The sequence below is a fragment of the Dipodomys ordii genome, unplaced genomic scaffold (assembly GCF_000151885.1).
Source record: "Dipodomys ordii isolate 6190 unplaced genomic scaffold, Dord_2.0 Scaffold10, whole genome shotgun sequence".
NCBI classification, from domain to species: Eukaryota; Metazoa; Chordata; class Mammalia; order Rodentia; family Heteromyidae; genus Dipodomys; species Dipodomys ordii.
The window spans coordinates 11,246,012-11,271,650 of NW_012267226.1; the positions used below are offsets into that span (position 1 = coordinate 11,246,012).

Genomic DNA, 25,639 nt, shown 5'->3' on the forward strand with positions numbered 1-25,639 from the left:
TGTCTTGACTATTCAGTTAATTTCTGCTGGGAACTTTACATATATAAATATTACATATAAATATATTATTGATTAATATATTAATACAATATATAATATAATTAATATAATAATGTAATATTCTATATAATATTAATCAATAATACATATACCTGTTAGGTTTTCTGATGGCCTGAGAATCTAAGATGGTCTCTCCTTCACATCCATTGATTGGGGGCTATCTGCTGTCCCATAGTTCTCAAATGGCTTTTCTCCCTTCAGCAAGCTGGTTCAGGCATCTTTATGATCCACATAGTAGTCTCAGGTTGCAAGAGAATCAAGAGAGAGCCAAACTCAGTACTGAAGTACTTTTTAAGCCTATGTCATGTGTGGTGTCACCTCATTGGCAAGTCACAAGGCTAGTCCTGAGAGACTGTGGGAAGACCCTACTTCAGGGCATGAATGGGAAGGGAGGAGAGGAATGTATGCTATTTTTGAAATCTACTCCAATCTCTTTTTCCAATTTTGACTATTTTTAGGAGAATCCAATATGGACTATTACAGGGACAAGTATAATTGCACGTTCCCTGCGCTCATTGAAGACTGGCGCCAAACCTTCCATGATGGCTCTCAGGGTCAGACTGAACGTTTCTTCCCGTTTGGGTTTGTCCAGGTATATGCTGACAGGAAGAGAGTTTATGAGCACCAGTGTGTGATGTGCTGTTTAGATCTTTTTTTTTCTCTTGAATTCATATTCCTGTTTTTCCCTTAATGGTGTGCTAGTCTAGAATTGAAATCACACTTAATTCATTTGAGTTCCCTGATGAGACAAATACATCTAAAAATGAATATGCTTATTAAATACTAATATTATTTAAAAAGCACTACAGGCTCGCTGGAAAAAAAATGAAAAGATAAGCAAAAAGAAAAAAAAAGAAACTAAATGCACTAATAATTCCACAGTCTAGAAAAACCTATCTTCCTGCTCATGAGATGGGACCCACACCACAGTATTATACCCTGTTCTGTCTTTTCTCTTAATGTAATACTGTGTACACTTTTTCATGCCCAACATATTTATCTTCAATACAATTTAAGGAATGTAGAATATGAATGTAATGTGTTTAATGAGTTAATAGACAGCTACTTAGGTTGTTTCAGCATTTAGCTTTTATAAGCAGTAGCATGTATATTTTCCTTATAGTAAATCCCTTGTAGTTTTATTATTGTAATAAGTTACTAGATATGAAATTGTTAGATCTAAAAGGAACAACTTGATTAGAATGCTTACACCAATACCAGGGACTGAACCCATGGCCCTCCATGTGTCAGGTAAGCAGAGTTGAGATATAGGACTTGAATTCCATAGGAAGTGTATCCGAGAATTACTGATAGAAAAGTGACCAGAAGCTTGAGAGAAAAGAAGAGCTGGAGGCTGGGGGCTTATAGTCCTTATGAGTGTTTTTTCAAAGGGCACTCAGAAAAACAGAATGAAAACTGCTGGATGCTATTTGTAAAACATGGAAATATGGCTTGTCTAATATTCTTTGGTTGGTGTATGCTTTCATTACACAGTATTTGTACAAATCACTGTGGGAGACACAGCACTGTCTCATCAGATCTCAGGAAAAACACAAGTGCGCACGTGTGTGTGCGCGTGTGCGTGTGATATGCTGGTGCCACCATGCGGCCAGTATGCAGTAGTGCAATCAGTGGACAATTGCAGGGATTCTCTGCCAACTGACGCTTGGAGGAAAGGCTGTTGGCTTGAGGAGCTCCTTTAGTAGTCTTTGGCTTAGCAAGTTTTCCTGTTAAGATGTTATTTCTCATGGCCTTGTTGCTGTGGTTCTCACTGTAGCACTGGCTGGTAAGCATGTTTCCATTTTCAGGCTTTGGATGTTGTGTGGAAGAAATAGGGTGGCTCAATGAGGGCCTATTTTTTAGTTTTTGTGAAATTCCATTGGGCAACTTCAGCTCGTATCATTTCCTGTGTTAAAGCTGATTTACATAGGAAAACTTAAAAATGAGAACTGAAATTCTACCCAAGCTCCTTCTGTTACCATGGATTCCCTTCCATGTTTTCCTGATGACTTTCTGAAGCCATTCAGCAGAAAATGTCTTCTACTTAAAGTTTTATTGAGCCATATGTGTAGAGGTGATGTCAGGTATTTCCTGGGCTGTGTGCCTAATAAGACTGGGTAGAACAATCTGTTTATTATGCAGCTCTTCAAATGGGGGTGGGTCAGACATTTTGTTGTTGTATTTACTTACATTAGTTATGCAGGGGGAGGGGTTCAATCAACCCCAGAGGTTAGACATTTTGAAATAGGGAGGAGGGAGCTGGGATTCCAAAATCTTATTCAAGGATATGCCTCTCCCCAGCCCTCCAGTGACCCTAACTTCTTCCCACTAGGCCCCCTCTTCTAAAGTTTCTATCACATCCAGCCACAGGATAGAACCAAGCCTTAGCACATACACTCAAGATCTGAACTAGAACAAATATTATAGTAGCTTCCTGACTAATTAGTGTTTCTGGTATGATCACTGTATTCATATTTTTAAGTGATCCTTTTTGTCAACTATTTCAGTGGCTATGTTTAATTTAGAAGAAATTCAGGATTAACCATTTTGAAGTGTTTAATTCATTGGTACTCTGTATTTGCACAACCACCATCGCTACAGTGGTTTTCTTTTGTGCACAGAAGTGGCAATTCCATCACAATTTACCTGTTAGCCTTCCAACCTTGACTTTCCATCATAATTCCTCCAGTCCACGTAGGCTAAACTCTCAAAACAGCCATTCTCTTTCTTTTGTCCCTTCTACGATTGTAGCATGTCACGTACAATCATGGCTACTTGTAGGGACTTCTTGTATTTACTGTGCCCTTCCAGGGTTTAAAAAATACATCGTAAGGCCATGTTTTCCTATAATAATCTTTATGTAGTTGAAATGTATAATTACTGTTTCACTAATTTACCATTGAACTCATACATATTATTTATGCCATTGTTAATGAACATTTCTTGTCTATAAAATTTCTTATATCAGGTATATCTTTAGCAAAACTGTGAAGTACTTTTTCCAGCTAGCTTCTGCTTTGTGACAAACCACCTCCAAACTCCATGGCTTCACAATAATCTTTATTATTGTTAGTATATAATTTTTGTATTAACATATTATGATAATATAATAACCTTCATTATAAGCTATATTATTATAGTTCTGGGGGCTCCTTATTTGATAATCTTGGGTTCAACTGTTCTGGGGTTCTTTCAGATCTCTGTGGCTCAGAGGGGATTCTCCTCTAGTTGGGCCCTGTCCAGAATGGAGATGATGGGCAACTGTGTTCCACAGCCCTCATCCTTCCTCAGAGATCAATGGACTAAACCAAACATGTCCCTTTCTTACTTATGGCAGAAGTTCAAGTGAGGCAGTATCTCTTGAAGCCTAGGCTAGGAATGGACACACCATAACACTGTATTGTCTGCTTTCATCTGTTGGCCAAAGGAAACCACATAGCTGAATACAGAATCAAGTGGGGATCTATGCTTCCTTTTAACATGGGAAAACCTGTAAAGTGACATGGCAAGAGGTGGTAGATAAGCTGGGTGCCGGTGGCTCACGCCTGTAATCCTAGCTATTCAGGAGACTGAGATCTGAGGATAGCGGTTCAAAGCTAGTCAGGGCAGAAAAAATCTGTGAGACTCTTATCTCCCGTTAATCACCAGAAAACCAGAAGTGGTGCTGTGGCTCAAGTGGTAGAGCGCTTGCCTTGAGCTGAAGAGTTGAAGGACAGCACCCAGGCCAAGAGTTCAAGCCCCACAACCAAAAAAAAAAAAAAAAAAAGGAGGGCAGTGGTGGATATAGGAAGGAATAAAGAAAAGAATTGGCGCCTTTGATGCAGCTTATCATATATGCAACAGCTGGGTCTTTGCTTCCCTGTGCTGTGTAGAAAATCAGTTACCTACTGCATTGTAACAAACTACTCCTCAAATTAGTAGTTAAAAAATTAAGTATTTTATCTGTTCACAATTCATGGCCTGGCCAGACAGGACTCAGCTGGGAAGGCTCATCTTTACCTGCGGTGTTACCAGTTAGGTTTGTGTATGTGGTTGTAATTTGACTGTAGAATTCACACGGCAAGCCCCTCTGCTGAGATTGCTGGGAAACTGGAACCTCTCACCACAATCTTTGTTTCCAAGGCCACCTCTTTTTGCATAACCCAGAGTAACTGCTCCTCTCACCCCCTTACAACCAGCATAGGGTTCCAAGAGATGGAACTAGAAGTTAAGACCTCTAGGGGCAAACAGAAGCTGAACATTCTATTGGTCAGCAAATCACAGGGCTGGCCTTGATTCAATGGGAGGATGAAGCAAGACTCTTGATGAGAGCTGTGGTAAGTTGCATTGTAAAAGGCACATGGGATGAAAGACTATTGCATCTACCTCTGCAAAGGCCCTGCACAGTAAATTCTTGTTGAATGAGCTTTTGGTCAGATCAATGAAGCAGAAGCAGAGCCTGCCAATCCAATTCCATTCTGGAATAGGATCTGACTCAATAAAAAATAATGTCTTTATTTTCCAGTTATCTTCCTATTTGTCACCGGAAATATCAGATGAAAGATTTCCTGAGATCCGATGGCACCAAACAGCAGATTTTGGCTTTGTTCCCAACACAGTAATGCGCAACACTTTCATGGCTGTCACTATGGATCTTGGTGATAGGGACTCACCTTTCGGCAGGTATGATTGTTTCTTAGAGTGTGCTTGACTAGTGCCTGTTGTTCATCTGTAGTCCTTTACTGTGATGTTTACTTGTGAGAGAACAGATTGGACTAAGGATTGGAGCTTAGTTGAATTGTCTGTGTCAGTAATCAATGGAGGCATGTGTTTCAACATCAACCACAATATCAAAACCCCAACCCCCCCAAAAAACTCTAAACAGCTCGTGTCTTGAGGTCTAAAGGTCAGGTCTAAAGGTCTAAAGGTCAACCAACATTTTGTTCATTGTACTTATTGACAGGACCCAGAGCAATAGACTGCAAATTGACCTGCCTTCCCTAGCATCCTTAAAGTTTCATACAGTTTATATCTGGAAGGAGCAGAAATTATAAACATTTAATCCAGATAAACACAGGAGTTTGTGATTGGGAATAATTTTGTTAAGCTCTCTTAAGTTTGTTCGAATGTCCTTGTTATCCTTGTCCCTCCCCCTTTAAAAATTTAATTTTCTTGTAATTATTAAGGAGTTGTACAGAGGGTTATTTTGTAAATCAGGTAATGAGTACATTCCTACCCCTTTCCCCTCTCCCCCCTCACCTTTGTTTTAGTGCCAGTCCTGGAGCTTGGGAACTGTCCTTTGAGCTTTTTTGTTCAAGGCTAACACACTACTACTTGAGCCACAGCTCCACTTCCTGTTTTTTTTTGGTGGTTGACTAGAGATAAGAGTGTTATAGATTTTTCTGTCCTGCCTGGCTTTAAATCTCTAATCCGATGATCTCTCCCTCTTGATTAGCTAGGATTATAGGCATAAGCCATTGGAACCCAGCATCTCTCTCTCTCTCTCTCTTTCTCTTTTTTTCTTCCTTCCAAGTATTCTGTTGTTTCCAGGTTAAACTCATCAAAGGCCCAAAGCCAAATCTATGGTTACCTTTTCCCATTTCTTTTAAAGTGACTAGTACTACTCAAAGAGTCCAGTAACTTTATCCTTACCTACTTCAGGAATGCTTTGTATAATCTCCTTTAAAATGAGTTCAAACCCAATGTTTTCATTCTTTATCCTGTAGCATCCACCCTCGAGACAAACAGACTGTGGCCTATCGGCTGCACTTGGGAGCCCGTGCTGTGGCTTATGGGGAGACGGATGTGATCTTTCAAGGACCACTGCCTGACAAGCTAGAATTATTGTCTCGTGGAGGGCTGCTCAACATCACTTATAACCGGCATATCCAGATCTATTTGCAGAAGCTGAGCAACAGGACATTTGAGGTAAGAAGCAAAAAGAAAAAAAAAAAAAGAAGGGTTCATCCCATGGTAGTTGCCAAGGTTGCTTGACACAAAGTCTTTCTCTGTCATTATAATGTGACTATGAGGCAACTCTTGGTTGGGGGGGAGGGAGAGGGAGAGCTAATCTCAGAGGGATAAGTAAGTAGCTATTAATTCATTATCTCAGGGGGCAAGTTTGACAGGATAATCAAGAAAGGGAAAATGAGCTCCTATTAAATATTCTTTTTGTATTTCCACTCTAAGACAATGCCATCTTTGCTTATGTAAATGCTTTGGTTTTTTTTAAATAGATTATTACAAAATCATTGATCCAAAATACTCTCCTCATTTTTGGGTGTTTTTGTTACACTACCCTCCATTCTGACATCCTTTAAGTTTTGTGTCTACCTTAAAGGTTTAAGCTTGGTGATTTGTAACTTAGAATGAATTAATGATACTGTTTTCTTCTTATACTAAGTAAGGACCATTCTGTTGTGCAATTGAGCTGTTGGTTTAAAGATACTAATTATGAGTTTTCTATAGTTGAGGATGATGGGGGTGAGTGGGTTGAGGCATTCCTGGATGGAATTAGAGTGTCTTTGGGGATCTAGAGGCCATTAGGCTGGGAGAGCATATGTAAAGAGGGTACCAGGGGGATGAGAGAATATTTGACAAACTTCACATGGGAGTTTATCTAAGTCTGCAGCTTCTCTGGAAATTTTTTTTTTTTGTGCCTGTCCTAGGGCTTGAACTCAGGGCCTGAGTGCTGTGTCTCTGAGCTTTTTTGCTCAAGGATAGTGCTCTTTCATTTGAGCCACAGCTCCACTTTTGGCTTTTGTGGTACTTAATTGGAGATGAGTCTCATGGGCTTTCCTGGCGGGGCTGGCTTTGAATTGTGATCCACAGATCTCAGCCTCCTGAGTAGCTAAGATTACCGTGTGAGCCACCAGCTCCCTACCTTTCTGGAATCTTGATTGCAATAACCACCTGCCTCAGATGTCAGCACTCAGATGTCACTTAGCTTCTTTCCATAATGAATGTCAAGTGAATTATGGCTCCCAAGAAGGCTCTGCATTCTCTCTTTTTGGCAGCTATTGCCTGGCTGTCCATCATCTGGCCCTGGAACCCCAGTTGAGGTCAGGACAGAAATTAAGCTTTGGAAGCCAGGTACAGTTGCCAATGATAGTTATGCCTGCTTGCTTTGCTATCTAGCAGGTAGGACTACGAGAAGAATGTTCAGGGAAACTTATAAATGTTTGATATGATTCTTTGTCTACATCAGTATGTTTTATATATTGACTTAATTTAATCTCATGCATCTATTTATTTTGGGACTGTGCCTGAACTCAGGGCTTTGTCTCTACCTAAGCTACTCTCAGACCACATGAACATTTTATAAACTTGTGGCTTCGTCAACCAGATCAAAGCTAGTCCAGCTTCTGGTTAACATAGGAAATGGGTCTTTGACTAAAAGTGGCTCCTTCCCTCCTTTCTAATGTGTCTGACAGTGCAGTTCCCAGTTTCTTGGTACCATCTAATTGATCTGACCATTTCTATTTTCTGATTGTCTCATTAGATGGCATGTTGCGTGGAACATCGCTGCAAGTGGCTTCCAGCTGTCATGAAAGTTTTCTCTTCCCACATCTTGACCTTGGATGTTTTGTCTTGTACTGCCACTGTGGCTGCTCTCCGCTATGCCTGGTCCACATGGCCTTGTGAATATAAGCAGTGTCCTCTCTATGACTACCATACTAAGCTGCCAGCACCTCCCTTCACTTCTTTCATTATAGACTAGGTTCTTGGACATTAGTGCAGGGTTGTCCATAACAGTTAAGCTTGCCTTTATCCCTTAGTATCAGCCTCTGTACTACAATGAATTAGAGCTCAGTGTCACTTCCTAATTACTGGGAGTGAAATGGCTAGTATTTTTATCCCTTCTAATCCTGAACTGTGGAATCTCCGGGTTGGAAGAAGATTTTAAAGGCCATGGAGGCCAGATAGTGTTTTCATGTGTTCTTTACAAAATCTCTTGGCAAGTGATTGATTACTGAATCTCTGTAAGAAGTTTCCAAGTTTTTCCTTATGTTGAAGTGAAATCTTTCTCTTATGAAACTTTACCACTCCATGACAGTCTTTTAGGTAATTGAAGACTTTGTTTTCTTTTAAAGTCCAATTCTGCTCCTTTAAATGAATGATTATGTGACTATTTAAGCCAAACCAACCAACCCAAGTGCAGATATGTTTATTCTTTAAGGCAATAACCTGCCTTACGGAATAGAATGGGCCATGTAGTTATAGCCTTGTTCAAGCACTCACATCAGTGCTGGGTGAATCATAGGTTCAGTAAAGCATGAAAGTAATGGTAATGGAAGCTAAAGGATCATTAAATATAATTCTCAGGCTCATTAAAGAGTTTAAGGCTAATTCACATAGAAAAAGTTAGCCTGAAAGGCAGAACTATATGATAAACTTATAGAAAAAAATAAGGTGCCAGCCAGGTGCTGGTGGCTCACACCTGTAATTCTAGCTACTTAGGAGGCTGAGATCTGAGCATTTTGGTTTGATGCCAGCCTGGGCAGGAAAGTCTGAGACACATATCTTCACTAAACTATTAAGAAAAAGCTGGAAATGGCACTGTGGCTCAAGTGGTAGACTGTAGTGCTAGCTCAGGGACAGCACTCAAGCTCTGAATTCAAGCCCTAGGACTGGCAAAAAAAAAATGCAGTTGAGACAGTGGTAAAAACAGGGCCTTAATGTATATTATTAAGAATCATGAGAGTTAGGGAGTGGCTTGAGTAGAGCACCTGCCTAGCAAGCACAAGATCCTGAGTTCAACCCCACTACCACCAAAACAAAACTAAAAAACCATAATGCAGTTTATAGGTTGATTAAAAACAGCTGATGGTTCTTGAAAAATTGTTATCTATTAGGAGTTGGAAATAAATGTATGATTAGTGCTGTGTATGTATTTATATATATCCAGTCAAAATTGTGTTAGGAAGACTTGTAAATTGCTCTTGAAGTTTAAGTAAGAAAAGGATTAAGAATGTCATCTGTGGGTTCCTGCCATCCCTTTAATGTGAAAAATCAGAACTAAAGCAGCTAAGAATCACTTTCTACATCTGCTTCCAAGGGGCTTTAGTGTAATTCCAAACAGCAGAACAGCTTGCCAGTGTCAAGATTTTATTTGGTTAAAAAAAAATCAAAACACAAACTATAAACTCTGTAAGGAACTTTGGCTTCTCTAAGACTTCCTAGCCTATAATTAAGTCCTAATGTCCACACTTTTTCTCTTATACACTTGGCCTCATAAGAACCATGAACTTAAGATTGACCTGAGAAAGAGTAAATCTTATTTGTCCACACTTCTGACAAACCAGTGTACACATATGCCCATATATATAGAAGAGGTTTCTAATGCAAGAAGAGGTAGCCAAAAACTACACCCAAGATCTTATACCTAGTATTCCAATCCCACGTGTAAAACTTTCATTTAGGCAACGGATGTATAATGAAGTAATGTGTAAATGAATTTATTTTTAATGATGGCACACTTTGTGGCAATTGTGTATTTCCCCAAAAGAACTTTACTGTTTGAAATGAAATAATCACTGTAGGAAATTAGGTATAAGCAAGTAAGTTGCATAAAAATCATCATTAAGGGAGAAATATTAGATTTGTTTGGATTACATAATACATACCATATACTTTTATTTTGTAATCTTTTTAATGGAATTGTTTAATATATGGAGAAAATGGAGTTATATGACAACTATATTCTACAAATGATTCAAAAAGAAAAACTAATCCAGTCAAAGAGGCTGCTTTGTGAAAGGTCACAAAGAGAACTTAAAACAAGTTTAGGGCTGGGAAGGTGGCTCAGTGGTAGAGCGCTTGCCTTGCATGCTTGAGGCCCTGGGTTCGATTCCTGAGCACCACATAAGCAGGAAAAAAAAGCCAGAAGTGGCACTGTAGCTCAAGTGGTAGAGTGCTAGCCTTGAGCTGAAGAGCTGAGGGACAGCGCCCAGGCCCAGAGTTCAGGCCCCATGACCAGACCAAAAACAAAACAAAAAACAAAACACATATACAAAACTACAAAAAAAACAGCACACACACACACAAGACTAACAAGTTTAAATGTATTGCCTAGTGAGAGGACCACAGTTCCCTAGTGAGGGAACCCTACAGTGATCAGTCCCTCCTCATTAGGGAAAACTAAGGATTTAACTCTGGGAACTTATCATGCTCTACTCTCTTCCTAGTGAGAAAATGTTCTATTTGTTTTTCACCTTAATATTTATCACTGGGACAACATCTATTCAGCGCCTTTAAGATCCCAACCTAAAGAAATTGTCAAATGCTGGGTGCTGGTTGCTCACACCTGTAATCCTAGGTACACAGGAACCTGATATCTGAGGATTGTGGTTTGAAGCCAGCCTTGGCAGGAACATGAGACTGTTATCGCCACCAGGGAACTGGTAGTGGCATTGTGGCTGAAAGTGGTACAGTGCTAGCCCTGAGGAAGAAAAAAGCTCAGGGACAGCACCTAGACCCTGAATTTAAGCCCCATGACTTACAAAACAAAAAAACAGAAACTGTCAAATGCATGAACCTTTTATCCAGATTTTATTCATATGTCCATAGGTCAGTCTGGCTCCAGGGTAGCTATGCAGGTCAAAGTCGAAACACTGTACAGAAAACAGTGCCTTGACAATCAGAGATGCAACTTCAGAAAGGACAGACAACTAAACTCATCTATATGTGGTCTGCCTACTTTCCATTATTCTACAGCTTTTCAATGTCAACACTCCTCAAGGAATCCCAGCATTGTGTTTTTGACTAGTCTACTAATTTTCTTATGTAAGAGGAAGATAGCCAGTGTTTCAGTTTGTGGAAATTCATTCTTTACTTAGCCAATTCTCTACTGATAGACATATTATATTGGCTTTTTAACAGATTTCCATTATTAAGCAAACACTGTGACATATAAACCTATCATACTTGTCCAGTTATTTCTTAGGGTCTTTAACATGGAATAAAAGATTAAAAGATAAATACATATTTAAAATGTTTATCTACAGCTTAACCCTCCCAAACAATTTTTATTTCCTTCAAGATACTCCTTTCCTCTCATCCTCAGGGCACAAAATGTTATCAAGACACAACTATCTTTAGCAATATAACAGGTACGATATATTAAATGTATATGAAGTATTTTTAGGTTTTTAAAAATATAATCAAAAGCATTTGATACTATTTCACCTATCTCCATACATACAAATGCATGTACATTATGCACATTCAAACATACCCATTAACTGAAACCAGTTTCAACCTTTTCCCATGATAGATGCTTGTATACTAGACTCCTTAAGTTTATGTTTAAGTTATTAGGTTGAGTTTATAGTTTGAAAAACTGTTCTAGTAAACTTGAACCAATTCATTAAATTTTTTAAAGATTCATCCTAAAATGAGTTTTTAATATATATATATATTTATATTCAGGCTGTAATAACATTTCTTAAATGATAAAAGCAGCATGCTCCATCAACTTATGCAGGAAACAGATACAAATATTAACAGTGTTTGAGTAATCTTTTGCTGACTTGGCTATTATCCAAATTTTATATCTTTTTGGCATTATAAAAGACAGCTCACAAAAAGACTAATAATCATAGTTAAGGCTAGGTGACATGGTTCAAGCCTATAATCCTAGCTGTTTGGGAGGTGGAGTTTTGGAGGATCATTGTGAGAACTGCATGTACAAAAAGCTCAGTAAGATTCCATGTCAACACAGTAACTGGGCATAAGATGCATGTCTGTCATCCCAACTATATGAACAAGTACAAACAGGAACCCAGTCTAGGTTGACATGGGCATAAAGCTAGATCCTACTTCAAAAATAATACAAAAAGGGCTAGCAGAGTATCTCAAGTGGTAGAGCACCTGCTTAGTAGGCAGGAAGCCCTGAGTTCAAACCCCAGACTGCTAAAACAAACAAAAAAGCCAAACATAAAACAAAAAACATTATACCAGTTATGTAGATGCTGACAGTGGCCAGGGTGCTATGCTCCAAATACTGTTCTTTCTGATTCTTTTCTCTGCTGGTCACATTTCTTTAATATCCTAATCATCTTATTTATATTGTCTTCGGTTGGCAATCATGAATTATACAGCACACAAACAATTCATTCTCACCACTGCTTTCCCCATTCTGCTTCTGCTTTTTTTTTTGTCCCTTCCCTAACTACTCAAGCCAGCCTTGGGCACCTAGAAGCAATGCACAAGGTAGGATGAACCTGCACTGATGGGATTAGGTGATACACTAAGCTCCACATTAATGCTATGTACAGGGACCAAAGAGTTCAGTTGTGTAGCATGCAGAGTTATGCTCTACATGGTTAAAATGGAATGATGTCACTCTACTGCATTAGGGAGATGGGAACAACTCCCAACCATGTCCCCTGTGAATCTGTTATTTGGTTTCAGCACACAGAACTAAAAGTACAATCTCCAATAAGGAATAGAAAGCATATGAAATGGGTTAAAGAGGATTTTGAACCTTACTCAAAAATTGGCAGCTATTACATACTCACTAGGTCAAGTCATAAATTAAATCCTAATCCTTACTGTGATGGTGTGGGGAGTTGAAGCCTCAGGGAGGGAAGTAGGCCATAGGGTTCTGCATGGGATTAGTGCCTTTATAAAAGGGACCACAGGAGTTCCTCTGCCCCTTTTATGGAGGTTACAGCTAGATGGCTCTCTCTGAACCAGAAACAGGTCCTCAGTAGGCACTGTCAGCACCTTGAACTTGGGACTTCCAGTCTCTAGAACCATGGGAAATAAAATTGCTGTCACTAAGCCACTCAGTCTATGGTACTTTGCTATCTCAGCCCAAACAGACAAAGCAGATTAATACTGAAGTCTACTTTAGGCAGAGCCAAACAAGATTATACTCTGATTACAAGAAGATGAAAACCAAATGTTTAAGAGAATTTTTTTTTTTTTTTTACTAAAAATAAAGTGAAGTTGCTTCTAGGGTAAATTATCACCATGGGAACTCCCATGATGAAATGTGATAAAAATCTTCTTCAGTCATGAATGGCTGCCTTTATCCCATATATTCTAAGTTTTGGTTAAAAAAGTCATTGTGATGAAAATAAAGTGAGATCTGATCCTTTCTTCAGTCTGAAGACAGAACTGGGCTGCACTGTGATGGACACTCCAGGTGCTGCAGGTGAGTGCCTACTAAGGGTTCGCGTGTCAGGAACTCAGGTGGGTAAGAAGTCACAAAGGCTGCAGGCTGTAGCTCAGGCAGGTCCAAAGATCCTGGAAGAAATAATCTTTAAGTCCAACTAATGCTTGGGAATCTTAGAAGTGATTTATTCAGACATTTACATGGCCTTTTAATTCTTCAACATCCTTGCAAAATTCAGCCCATTCTTTCTTTAGTTGGTAAAATAGGACAGATATTTTTATCATGAAGAACAATGAAATTGCTCTTTGAAAGTGACTTTGCTATGGCTATATATGATACACAACTCTCTATAGCCCAAATATGCCTGAATTTCTGATTACTCCTCTTACTTTGAGAAGGAATGTAAGAAACCTAGGCAGAGCCATGGCCACCACCACTTGGTTGTCATCTGAAATTTCCCATACAGTAAACCTCTCCCTTTTGTACCTAGATTTTATTCAGGTTAGAGAATGAGATATTGCGGTTTGTCAGGGTATCTTAGCTTGCTCTATAAATTTGTGAGTAACCTAGGAATCTAGGCAGGCAGCATATCTGTTTGACTTTGTATTCTTCATGACTTCATATATTCTTCATATTCTTCGTGAAGGCTTAAAACATTTATTGCCCAGATGCCTGATTTCTGGGGTACTCAGCAATGTGTGAAGAGAGCATGATACTCTAGAAATGATCAGTTTTCAACCCAGAAAGGCAAAAAGATACCTGGCAGAATGGGATCATCATGATCTTCACCAAAAGTCTGTTTCTGAAAGACTTCAAAGCTCATAGCTATCTCATTCTCTGGTAGTCCTTCTTCAGGTTTGCATGCATCAAATTTTACCAACTGGTAACTGCAGGATCAAAGGGAATCATTCATGAGTTGTCCTAATTACAAAGGGGTCAACTTATTTTTTTAATTAGGTCTTTCCTATATATATACATTTTAGGTAAGGAAGCAAATCAAATGCCAGGGAAAAAGAAAACAAGCAAGACTCTTTCATAACCCTTTTGCTATCATGGTGCACACAGAAAACAGCACAGGCTGAGTATCCCTAATCTGAAAATTCCAAACCATTGCAAAGGCTCAACCTTTTTGATCACTCAGAAGGCTACAAAATCCCTTACGTTTGGTCACAAGTAAAAATGGAGTGGTGCTAAAAAATATTGTCTAAAAGTACCTTTAGGACATATAAACAGGTATGAAACATGAATTTCCTATATAGACTTGGCTCTTATCTCCAACTACCTCATTATTATATGTAAATATTCTAAAATTGAAAAATAACTCAAATCTTAAGTATTTCTAGGCCTAAGGATTCTAGATAAGGCATACTCAACACATAATACAGTATACTGGGTTCCTGGTTTCTGTTCTCCTGTGTTTAGAGGCATGATAGTGTGGAAGAACACATGCCTTGGCCACAATAGTTCAATAAACATGAATGGAAAAAAAATAGTAACTGTCAGTTTAGTCCCTGTTGGTTGACCACTGAGCTTCTACCAATGAAATGGGTTTGCCCACACTTACTTGACACATTTTTGAGCTTCTGGACAACTTTGGATGAGGTTGTGAATGACTGGATGAGAAAACCCAAAAAAGTCAGCTCCAGATGGAAGCAGGTTAGGCATTATCTTTCCCCTAAACAGGAGAGAGAGAAAATTTCGCTTGAGAGCTTAAGAGGGAGATGTTTGAAGGATACAGAATTGGTTTCTACAAAACGAGGGATTTCACTGAAAGTCTCACTGTACTGACTGATCCTTTTAGCCTTCTTTAAGCTGTTGGCCAACTTACACTCTAGCATTGATGATTCTAAGCAGTTCTTCATGACAAGCATCTGCAGAAGAGCCAACAATGACATTCTGGGGATCATCTTCGGGAACAATTTCAAACTGAGAACAACAAAGGAATGATTAGATCAATCTGCAAAGAGGGAAGCAGAGAGTCATAGCAGTCCTATAAATATTTCTTCTCTCTAGATTGTGAAGCTGCTGTTTATCAGAAGATGGATATAAACAGTTTCCTATAATGCTGTTAAACAACAGGAGTAGTGCTGTGGCTCAAAGTGGCAGAGTAATAACCTTAAGTTGAAGAGCTCAGGGACAGCGCCTAGGCCCAAAGTTCAAGGTCTCCCCCCAACCTCCCCACAAATTCAAAAACATCACAAGTAAACAGAGAAAGTCCTTCGGCTGTTTGAATTCTATACTGCTTGGCTGACAATTTTCCAGGGGTGAACATTTAATCTCTTCTATACCTTTCTAGCCCCTTTCCTATTCCACTTACCATATCCTTAAACACTTTCCTGCCATATTTAGGGTTCTCCAAGTTTTATTTTCTTTCTAACAAAATATTGAGCATTTTTTTCTATTTTAGACAAAACTATATAATTACAGCATATTGCATGACATTATGATGTATGTATCCATACAAATAATATTTTAAATACGTGAAATTACTCTCCGTGTACACTATTATGTTTTTCTTTGTTCACTGATACATATTTCTTTAGATGATACAAGATCACCTTAGGTATCCTGGGTCAAGGACACAAGTATTAAAATTGCTGGCATCACAAGTTATCCTCCAAAAAACTACCAATATTCACTAGTACTAATGTACTTGTTTTCCTAAACTTGGTCAATACAGGATATTATCAAACTGATAGTTGTATAGAGGCAAAAATAAGGTCTCATTTTATTTTTCATTTTTATATGCTTACTTTTGATTGTATTTGTTAATGTGACAGAGTTCTTGCAATGCCACATAACGCCTGAGAATCCAAAAAAAAAAAAAAAGAAGTGGTACAATGGAAAGCCACCTACACCATTATATGGTATCTCAAAACTTGATTCATGTGCATGTGGTAACTTCACGATCTTTTAAAACATCACAAGAGTTGGAATTTAGCAAGTCTCTAGGCTTCTAAGCACACTATGCAGAAAACAAACCTCCTCATGGTTGTATCAGTTTACTCCTCAATTACACAATCTCCAGCAAAATTCTGTGGGAAAGGTGAACACTTAGAGAGTGTGTGGCTCAGGGTTTAGAAGATCATTTGTTAAGTTTTTTTTTCTCCCCCAAATGAAGTATTTGGTTTAACCTGTTTCTCATCTAGTCATTTACAGTTTCACTTTTGTTGATTATTCTGTAGCAGCACTTTAACTGTACATGAATCCCATGGTGTATATATTTTTCTTCCTTTTTGCTGCTTGTCTGTTAACTTTGAGTATGGTGTCTTTCATCACTCAGAAGTATTTACAATTTTTATAGCCTAGTATGTTACTCTTTTACAGTTTGTTTTTCATGTCTTGCTAAAGAAAACCTTTTCAGCTGAGTGCCAGTGACTCATACCTGTAATCTTAAGTAACCCAGGAAGCTGGGGAGCACAGTTTGAAGCCAGCACGGGTAGGAAAATCGATGAAACTCTTACCTCTGATTAACACAGAAAAAACCAGAAGTAGAGCTATGACTCAAGTGGCAGAGTACTAGCCTGGAGTCTAAGAAGAAGCTCAGGGACAGTGCCCCAGGGCCAGATTTCAAGCCCCAGGAGTGGCAAAGAAAACAACAAACCGAAGCTTTCACATTTTCCTTAACATATCTATAGCATATTCTATAAAGCTAAAGTCTATTGTATTGGTGCTTACTGACAAATCTACAGAACCATTAAGAAACAGACCCATCAAGTACTGTATGTACTTAGTTTTTAGAAAGTCACTTGATGCTAGTTGGCAAAAAAACTAAAATTTAAATTCCTATTTCGTGATATAACTAAAAGTAATGTCAGGTTAATTAAATAAGTAAGTAAATAAATACGACATGAATTACTCTATTTCAATAATGGCTAAGCATTGTGTCTTTCGGAGGAAATTAAAAATCAGTGTACCAATTTCCATTAAAAGTTTAGTAGTATTTTGATTAGATTTGCATTATATTTACAGCTCTGGGATATGTGTGTGTGTGTCTAACTACCTACTGATCTGTATCTTTTAGGACCCTTTCTGCAGAACACTATTGTATGACCAAGTTCACTTGAATTCTTAACAGGACTGATGCAGTATTACCAACTTAAATCAGGTAGAACTGAGGTTCTCCCACCTGCTCAAAGATTCCTTACCTTGCCTTTACATCCTTCCAACCGGTCTCTAGTGATATGTTACTTCATCAGACAGTGAGGCTTGGAATTCTGAAAATGGTCTATGTGAAAATGGGCTATGTTTTTCCCAAAGGACGGATTGGAAAAATAAGCTGCTTTGCATTTTAGTATTTAATAAGAATGAGATTTGGGATTTCCTGGTCTTTTCATGCATCCAGAAACTAAAATGTGGTTTCTCTGCTACCTCCACATAGCTCAAACTTGAAACTAATCTTCCATGTAAAAAGCCCGTACTTAATACAATCAGGTTTGATCAAGCCTCAAATAGTCAAAATATGGACAGTAGTATTGTTCAAGTAGAAGAAATATGGTTTAAGTGAAAGTCAAGTTTGAAAATTAGATACATATTCGCATCCCAGCTTAACCACTTAGAAGTGAGGTGTGACTTAGGGTCAGATACTTTTTCTAAATCTTGTGAGCTTATCAAATGGCAATGATATCACATCTATCTTGTAAGGTGTCAGAACTGGTAACACATTTTAAGTGTCTAGAACAGAGGTTCTTAACAAAAAAAGCCAAAAGAAGTAATTATATTCACATGGGTACCTGAGGCTGCACACCACCATCCTTGATCTGACAGGTATATAGACACTCTTGGTCTGGGCACTTCATGCTGGTATACAATCGTGTACTATAGTAGCCCACGGGGTAGATGGTGCACTCATCATGGAAGCCAGGTCGGTCGGTGATGATCTATAAAAAGAGTCCCCCATCCCTGAGATTTATGTCACTGAAGGATTTAAAAATCCAGTTCACTCTGGCTGCTTTTAGAACCACTTTGGGGCTACAAAGTAACAAACCACACAGAGTGACAGCTGCAAAGCAGGTAGAAGCTGACCTGGATTTGTAGGGACTGGAGATTTTTCTGGGACTGGTATGGATCAGCAAGGGGGTGCTGCTGATGGGAACAGGGAGGGATAGCTCAACCCCGCTGCTATATTTCCCTGGTTCTCCTCTCTGTATGTGGCTGGTCTCACTCACCTCCCCCAGGCTATATACTGTTAGACCCCCTAGTCCGATGGGGAACACAGGCCGTCCTGAGGGATCCAGGGCAATGGGCTGAACCAGCTTGCGAGCACCTCCCTCCATTTTCTTTTTCTTGGATGTTTTCTTCAGAACTGAAACGCAAATCTGGGGTCATCCACTTTAGGTCCCTCCCAGTGCCGAGGAGAAGGAAAAAATTTACTTGTGAGCTAAGGGCAATAAGTCAACCTTGATTTTCTACAGATACTCCTTGAATTACCTTGGGTTACATATTAATAAGCCTATCTACCAAATGCTACAGCCAAGCAACATAGTATACTATAAAAACCCAGTTGTTTCCCCTTGTGATTGTGTGGAGCTGACTGGGAACCGTGGCTTGTTTCTATTGCCCAGGAACCAAAGAGCATCATACTGAGTATTACGATCCGAGGAAAAGATAAAAACACAAAGTATGGTTTCTACTGAATGTACATTTAACTTTCACACTATGGTAAAGTTGAAAAAAATCATTAAGTTGAGCCTTTCTAAGTCAGGAATCATTGGTATTGAGTGAACTATAATAGGCTTTTCCAGAGTCCCAAGATTTACTCTAACCTGTCCACTAGTACTCAATACATTTTGAAGTCAGATGAGAAATTTCTCAAGCTAGTTGTGTGCTCAAAGTGCCACCTAACCCATTTCCTTGCCTTTAGTAAAGACTTTATGAAAGTAAGGAAAGACAGAAATCTTAAGTCTGTTCCCTTTACATTTACTAAGTCTGACTAAAATCTTTCCAACGGAAGTTGGCTCTACTAAGGCATCTGCTTCTCAAGGGACTTTAAAGTCCCAAAACTTTTGAAAAGACTTAGGAGCCTTGAAGTGTATATGACCACATTTGTTTACCAGTTAGTAACCAGGTTTTTGTCATCAGTAGTTGAACCACTGGGATAACTGATACATTGTTTCTCAAAAGTACCTTCCAATTTGTTGTTCTCTTTGCCTTTTTCTCTTTTCTCCTTCTTGGATTTCTTCCCAAATGGTTCCTCAGCCCCTGTGCTGGGCCCAGAAATGGGCCCAGTTCCCTGTATAGCACCCACAGAACCGGCCACACCATAAGTCAGGGGCAAACTGGAGCTGTGGGAAGGAGGTGCAGCCTGTACTTCCCCTTCTGTTAGTGCCTGAAGTTGGAGGAGCTTCTTTAGCAAGTACCTGAGGTCAGGAAGGAAAGGGAGCAGAAGTATGAACTTACGTTTTACTAATTCTAGAAAAAATCCAGAATTATGTAAAGAGATTATCATACTCATAAATAAAGTTCTTTTTGACCATGGGGGTGATGTCTCAAGAGAAAAACGAATACTTCAAGAAGCCATATCTAAGCTTCTGTGTCCTATATCTCTTTTTGACCTGGAATACTCTTCTATCTCTGTTAAAAGGTGTTAGGTATCTGAATAGTTTTATATATATATCTACTATGCTTAGCTTAAAGTAGTACAGACTGTATAAATACTTGTGGATTTTATAATAAAGATTAGAGGGTTTTCTCAGGAAGATAAATAGAGGGGCTGTCTTCTCATCATGGTCCAACATGACTTGGGTGTATGGGGACCAATTCTATAGGTTGTAAGTTTATACTTGCTCAAGTGGCCAAAGGGCAATGCAATGCACAAAAATTCCATTGGAGAAAAGTCTCCATAGCAATAATCTTGTATCATTCTCCAAAAATGTTTTTCTGAATGTAAGATGAAACTAGCTCACCTTCTTTCTTCTTTTGCTTTAAGAAATTTTTCCTCAAGACGAGCAATTTCATCACAAATAGCAGCATTTTCCTTTAAGAAAAAATTTGAACATAATCATATAAAGTGAAGATCAAGGTGCTGGGAAGAGGATATATCTGTATCTATTTATAGATATATAGTGTCGCTGGATAACAGAAGAGCTATTTTACCGAAAGCATCCCACATAATATCCTAGAAATAGTGGAGGGAATTGGGTTTGAACTCTGCTTTAAGCTTGCTATGAAGTATTCTACCACTTGAGCCATATCCCTTGCCTCTTTTGCTTTAGTTATTTTTGGAGATAAGGTCTTGTGTTTTAGCTCAAACTGACCTGGACCACAAGCTTCCAAATTTACACTTTCCTTCTAGTTAAGAGGGCAGATACATGCAGTGTTACCCAGCTATTTGTGGAGGAGGGGGACTTGCTAACTTTCTGGCTGAGCTGGCCTTGAAAGGTGATCTTTTTGATCTTAGCTTTCCAAATAGATGGGATTACAGGCACCAGCCACCATGCCTGGCCTTCTGTGTACTTTTTGTTTTGTTGTTAGTTAAGCCTGAACTCTGGGCCTGGTCACTGTCCCTCAGCTTTTCAGCTTAAGGCTAGCGCTCTACCACTTGAGCCACAGTGCCACTTCCAGCTTTTTCTGCTTATGTGGTGCTGAGGAATTGAACCCAGGGCCTCATGCATGCAAGGCAAGCCCTCTACCACTGAACCACTTTCCCAGGCCCTGTGCACAATTCTGAAACTTCATAATTTACCTGTATATATTCAAGTGTCATCTTTCTTTACTGATTTACTCAATGTGTCTCCTAAGCACCAGTACTAAAGAAAATGCCTCACAGCTAGAACCTCTAAATGATAGTAAGAGGGAATTCAAAATGTCTTGACTCATAATCTGAGTTGCTGGATTAATACCACTAATAATCATACTCATAACTATATTAGCGTACTTATTAGTGGTACTATCTTTATGAATGTGTACATATACTATATATATACATATAAAAGGAAAACCATTAATTTTAGATGTGGGACGACATTTGAGGGCTACATCCTTATTTCTAAGCACTAAGACAAGATGGATAAGTAACACAAATTTATAGTTGGCAGCTCATTCAATAAACTTAAATGACTGATGAGACTGGAAAACACCTAAATGTAACTATATAACTCATGTAAGCTAATTATAAAAACAAAGCAACCAATCTCTGAAAGGCAGGTGTTGGGTGTCTAGCTCTGTGGCTAGCATGCTGGAGGCCCTGGGTTCCAGCCTTAGAACGGAGGAGGAAGTACACACATACACACATTTGCCCACCACTTGTATGGTTGGGATTGGAAGCTGTTAGGGAAGCGGATAGTGTCATGGAAACATTAAACTGTAATCAAGCTGTTTAAGCTGGAGTGAGGGCTCTTAACACTGTGCCCTTGAGCAAAGATTAATTTTCTCTCTGGGCTTCAGGGAAGCGTGTTTAAAAATGACCTACTTTTCAGGTTATCTGGAACCAATCACATTTCTGAGTTTTGTCCTAAGGACTAAAAAGTATGAGGTTTCGTGGGAGAACTTCTAGGCATCAAGCACTTTACTTTTCCAACACTGCATCTTTCACTAGTTACTAGCTCTCGTTTCCAAAGGAGGAAATTGTAACTCGTCCGAAGACAAGTAGGGGCGTATACCGCAAACCCCATGACCGTCTGCAGACTGTCCCTCAGGGAAAGGGAAGAGCCGGGGCGGGCGTGCAGGCGGGCGGAGGCGGGCTCCGCGACGGGCACTCACAAACACCGTGGCCTTGGCCGCTTTGCGCAGCCGCAAGTACTTCAGCCGGTACTTCTCGTTCTGGCTCTTCTTCGGAAACTTTTTCATCCTGGCCTTGCAGGACAACCACGCAGCCCGAGGCCAGCAGGCGAGGCCGCCCCGCAGCCTCACGTTCCCGCCCCACTCGGGGGGGGGGGCTCAGGACGCCGCCGGCATCGGTCCCAAGGGCGAAGCGCGGGCCGGGGCGCCGGCGTGGAGTCTGCTCTGGGCTGGCAGAGTCGCGGCTCTGGGAAACCAGCTCCCCCGGTATTCCCACCCCCCAAAAAACCGCCGGAAAGCCTCCAACGCCGCCAGACGCCAGCACATCCAAGTACTTCCGTGACGGAAGTTAAGCGGCGCCGGAAGTAGGTGGCGCGCACGCGGGGTGTAACTTCCGGCGCTCGGAGAGAAGGGTGGTCCTGGGCCTGCGGAGCCGGTGGCAGACAGGATGGAATCGTGACGGGAGGGAAGCGTAGGTCACGGGGCGGGGAAGGGGCGGGGAAGGGGCGGGGAAGGCCCGCCGGGGCCTCCCCTGTTGGGCGGAGGGCAGTTCGAGAGTTAAGGCGGGCCCAACGCAAGTTTTCCCCACGCGAGCTCTGGTTGGCGTTCTCCTCAGGCCTCGGCGCTCGGCACCGGCGCTCCTCAGCCCTTGCCGTTCAACACGTGTTTCCACGCTCCTCACCGACAGGCTTTCCGGGGTTGTAGGACACTCTTGGGTTCAAATCTGGGCACTCGGGTTTTCCTCCCTCCCTCCATCCCCTCTCCATCTCCCTCTTCCTCCCTCCTCCCCCCCCCCTTCGTCCTCCCTCCTCCCCTCCTTCGTCCTCCCTCCTTTTCTGTGGTGCTGGGGTTTGAACACGGCCTTGAATTTGCTAGGGTAGCTTCTTCTTCAGCTTCCCCACCCCCAGCCCTCTGCTGCTTTCCCCATTTAAAAATTAAATTAAAATTACTTCCCCCGTCCTCCCTCCTCCCCTTCCCCCTCCCTCCCTCCCTTCCTCCCTTCCTTCCTTCCTTCCACCATTTTGTGGTACTGGGGATTTAATTTAGGGCCTTGCTAGGCAGGCTCTTTACCACTTGATCTCCTTCCCTCTTCTTTCTTTCTTTCCTTCCTTCCTTCCTTCCTTCCTTCCTTCCTTCCTTCCTTCCTTTCTTGTCTTTCTTTCTTTCTTTCTCCCTCTCTCTCCTTTCCTTTCTTCTTTCTTTTTTTCTTTCTTTCTGAACTCGGCCTGGATGCTGTCTTTGAGCTCTTCAGCTCAAGGCTAGTAGAGCTCTACCACTTGAGCCACAGCGCCACTTTGAGCTGTTTCTGCTTATGTGGTGCTGAGGAATCGAACCAGGGCCTCATGCATGCAAGGCAAGTACTCTACTACCACTGAGCCATCTTCCCAGCCCCACTTTTCTTTTTTTAAATAAAAAAATTCTCTTTCTTGTCCTCACTCTTCCTCACTTTTTCTGCCCTTTTCCCCTCCTTTTTGCTCATGGGGTTTGAACTCAGGACCTGGGCTTCTTCAAGGCCAGCATACTACCACTTTTCAGCCACAGCTCCAATTTTCTGGTGGATAATTGGAGATGAGTCATGAATTTATCTGCCCAGACTGGCTTTGAAGTGCAATCCTCAGATCTCAGCCTTCTGAGTGAAGTGCCCAGTTTTCAGATGCCCCCTCACAGACCACCAGAGACCACGATCAGTGCAAACAGCAAAGAGTCATTTATTGCAAGCTCGAGATTGGTTTTTTGCGCACTCGGTAACCAGTGATGCTAAGAGGCCCCGAGCACAAAATTAGCACAGCTTTTAAAGTATCAAACAATCAAGTTTAGGGGGTTTCCACACAAACAAGTTCAGGGGGTTTAACTCCTCCCTGATCGCACTTCCCTTTTTCTGATCAACACTTAGGCAACTGTTCTGTTCCTTGAGGGTGGGCAGGATTGGTGGCAACCTGCGGTTTTTTGAGACCTGTTCCTCTTTCGAGGTTATTCTAAGGGCAGCACAGCTACAGGTTGGTGGGGTTAATCTTAAAATGCAGTTACTTTAGCTCTTCACTGAGTAGCTAGGATTATAGCCAGGAGCCCCATGCATGGTTTAAAAAAAAATGCATGTGCCACAAATGTTTTTTCACCATAGTGAATGGGGGAAAAAGCCTTGGCTTTGTGTCAAAGCTTAGAATTGTGGCAGGGAAGATGGAAGGTTTAACATGTTAGCAAAAAAATGAGCACTCTGAGGGGCTGGGAGGGTGGCTCAGTGGTAGAGTGCTTGCCTGGCATGCATGAGGCCCTGGGTTCGATTCCTCAGCACTACATAAGCAGAAAAAGCTAGAAGTGGCTCTATGGCTCAAGAGGTAGAGCACTAGCCTTGAGCTGAAGAAGTGAGGGACAGTGCCCAGGGCCAGAGTTCAGGCCCCAGGACTGGCCAAAAAAACAAAACAAAAATGAGCACTCTGTAGATGTTTCCCTAATGAAACCAAGTGTGTTTTGTACACATAATTGTAATTTTTTTATTTCTAATTTGTAACTAAGGTTAATTTAAAGTCACCAAGTAAGAAAGACAAATATTTAGGGTGTAAAATTTTAAGTGTCCAGAGTTGTGTATCAGACTACCATTCTTTCAGTAGTGCTATTAACTAGTTGAGAATCCTAATTCTCAGTGGCATTCTCCCAAAACAATATAAGTATGAAGTGATTGGGATATCTACACTGTAAAGTACTACACTGATTCATAAATAGTCAAAAATCCTAGAGTTGTATATGGATATTTAGGAAAATATGTTACATAGGTAATAATTTCATTGGAATCACTGTAGAAAAGTTTCCATATATATATATATATATATATATATATATATATATATATATATATATATATAATGTAGAATTTAAAAGGTTTAGAAACTGACCCAAGTTCTTTCCTGAAAAATTAAAAAACTGAAAACAGTAACAGTCTTGGCAAAATGGTTGTAATACAGAACAAAAGCTTATAGAGATGTTTTTTGTTTTTTGGTGTTGGTCCTGGGGCTTGAACTCAAGGCCAAAGTGTTGTTCCTGAGTTACTTTGCTCAAGGTTAATGCTCTATCACTTGAGCCACAGTTTCTTGATGGAAATATGCCTGTCTTTACTCTCAAGAAGAAGTAGTGTTCAAACTGACGTGGGTACTGAGGAAGGCAAGCTGACAGTGAAGACAGTATATAATAAATGAGAAAATAGGAACTGCAAATAGTTGATTCAAGTGTAAGCTGCTTGTGGAGAAAGTTCAACTGAAGAGTTGAACTTTAATTACGGTAGGCGATGGCTGATGAATATCAGTAAATTAGCTCTTTACTTGTTTTAGGTAAACATTTGAATGTGCCAGCAGCAACATGACTTTTCTGTTTACCTATATGAATAAGGTTCTAAATGGCTTGTGCAGTACTTCTCTCAACAAGTATGTATTATGGCTGGGAGTGTAGCTCAAATGGTAGAGTGCTTGCCAAGCAAGCTCAAGGCTCTGGATACAATCCCTCAATACTGCAGGAAAAAAAGACATGCATAATGTCTGGCTTTAAAAAGAAATACACAGTGAGAGGCAGCATGGTATTGTGGTAGTTTTTGCAGTCAGATCAAGACTCCACAAACATACTTAAGGCATTAAATTCAGACATAAAATTGGAAGTTAGATGTAAGAACTGAGTAATGAACCAGAAAAAAGGGGGAGGGGAGCTTAGTAGCACTTTCCCATCCACTTTATTTAGATCTTAGTAGTTGTGTTTCAATAATTAGCTGTAGAT

General features: G+C 40.3%; 2 protein-coding genes across 2 annotated transcripts in view; one reads left to right on the forward strand and one right to left on the reverse strand.

Annotated features, from left to right (window-relative positions):
• Siae (sialic acid acetylesterase) overlaps positions 1–8,097 on the forward strand; it is a 35,693-nt gene extending 27,596 nt beyond the window's left edge. Inside the window, exons 7-10 of the mRNA XM_013009881.1 lie at positions 519–652; positions 4,565–4,722; positions 5,766–5,967; positions 7,541–8,097. Of these exons, the coding sequence (XP_012865335.1) occupies positions 519–652; positions 4,565–4,722; positions 5,766–5,967; positions 7,541–7,759 (713 nt within the window). The 3' untranslated portion in view covers positions 7,760–8,097. The remainder of the gene's footprint in view (positions 1–518; positions 653–4,564; positions 4,723–5,765; positions 5,968–7,540) is intronic.
• Positions 8,098–11,921: 3,824 nt separating this feature from the next.
• On the reverse strand, positions 11,922–22,192 carry Tbrg1 (transforming growth factor beta regulator 1). The gene is made up of 9 exons (XM_013009782.1): positions 21,863–22,192; positions 20,068–20,138; positions 19,289–19,521; positions 18,331–18,467; positions 17,896–18,042; positions 14,991–15,088; positions 14,727–14,837; positions 13,922–14,049; positions 11,922–13,293 (listed from the first exon to the last, which is right to left on the reverse strand). The coding sequence occupies exons 1-9, from the start codon at positions 21,947–21,949 to the stop codon at positions 13,148–13,150; spliced, it is 1,158 nt and encodes a 385-aa protein (XP_012865236.1). The 5' UTR covers positions 21,950–22,192; the 3' UTR covers positions 11,922–13,147.
• Between the last annotated feature and the right edge of the window lie 3,447 nt (positions 22,193–25,639).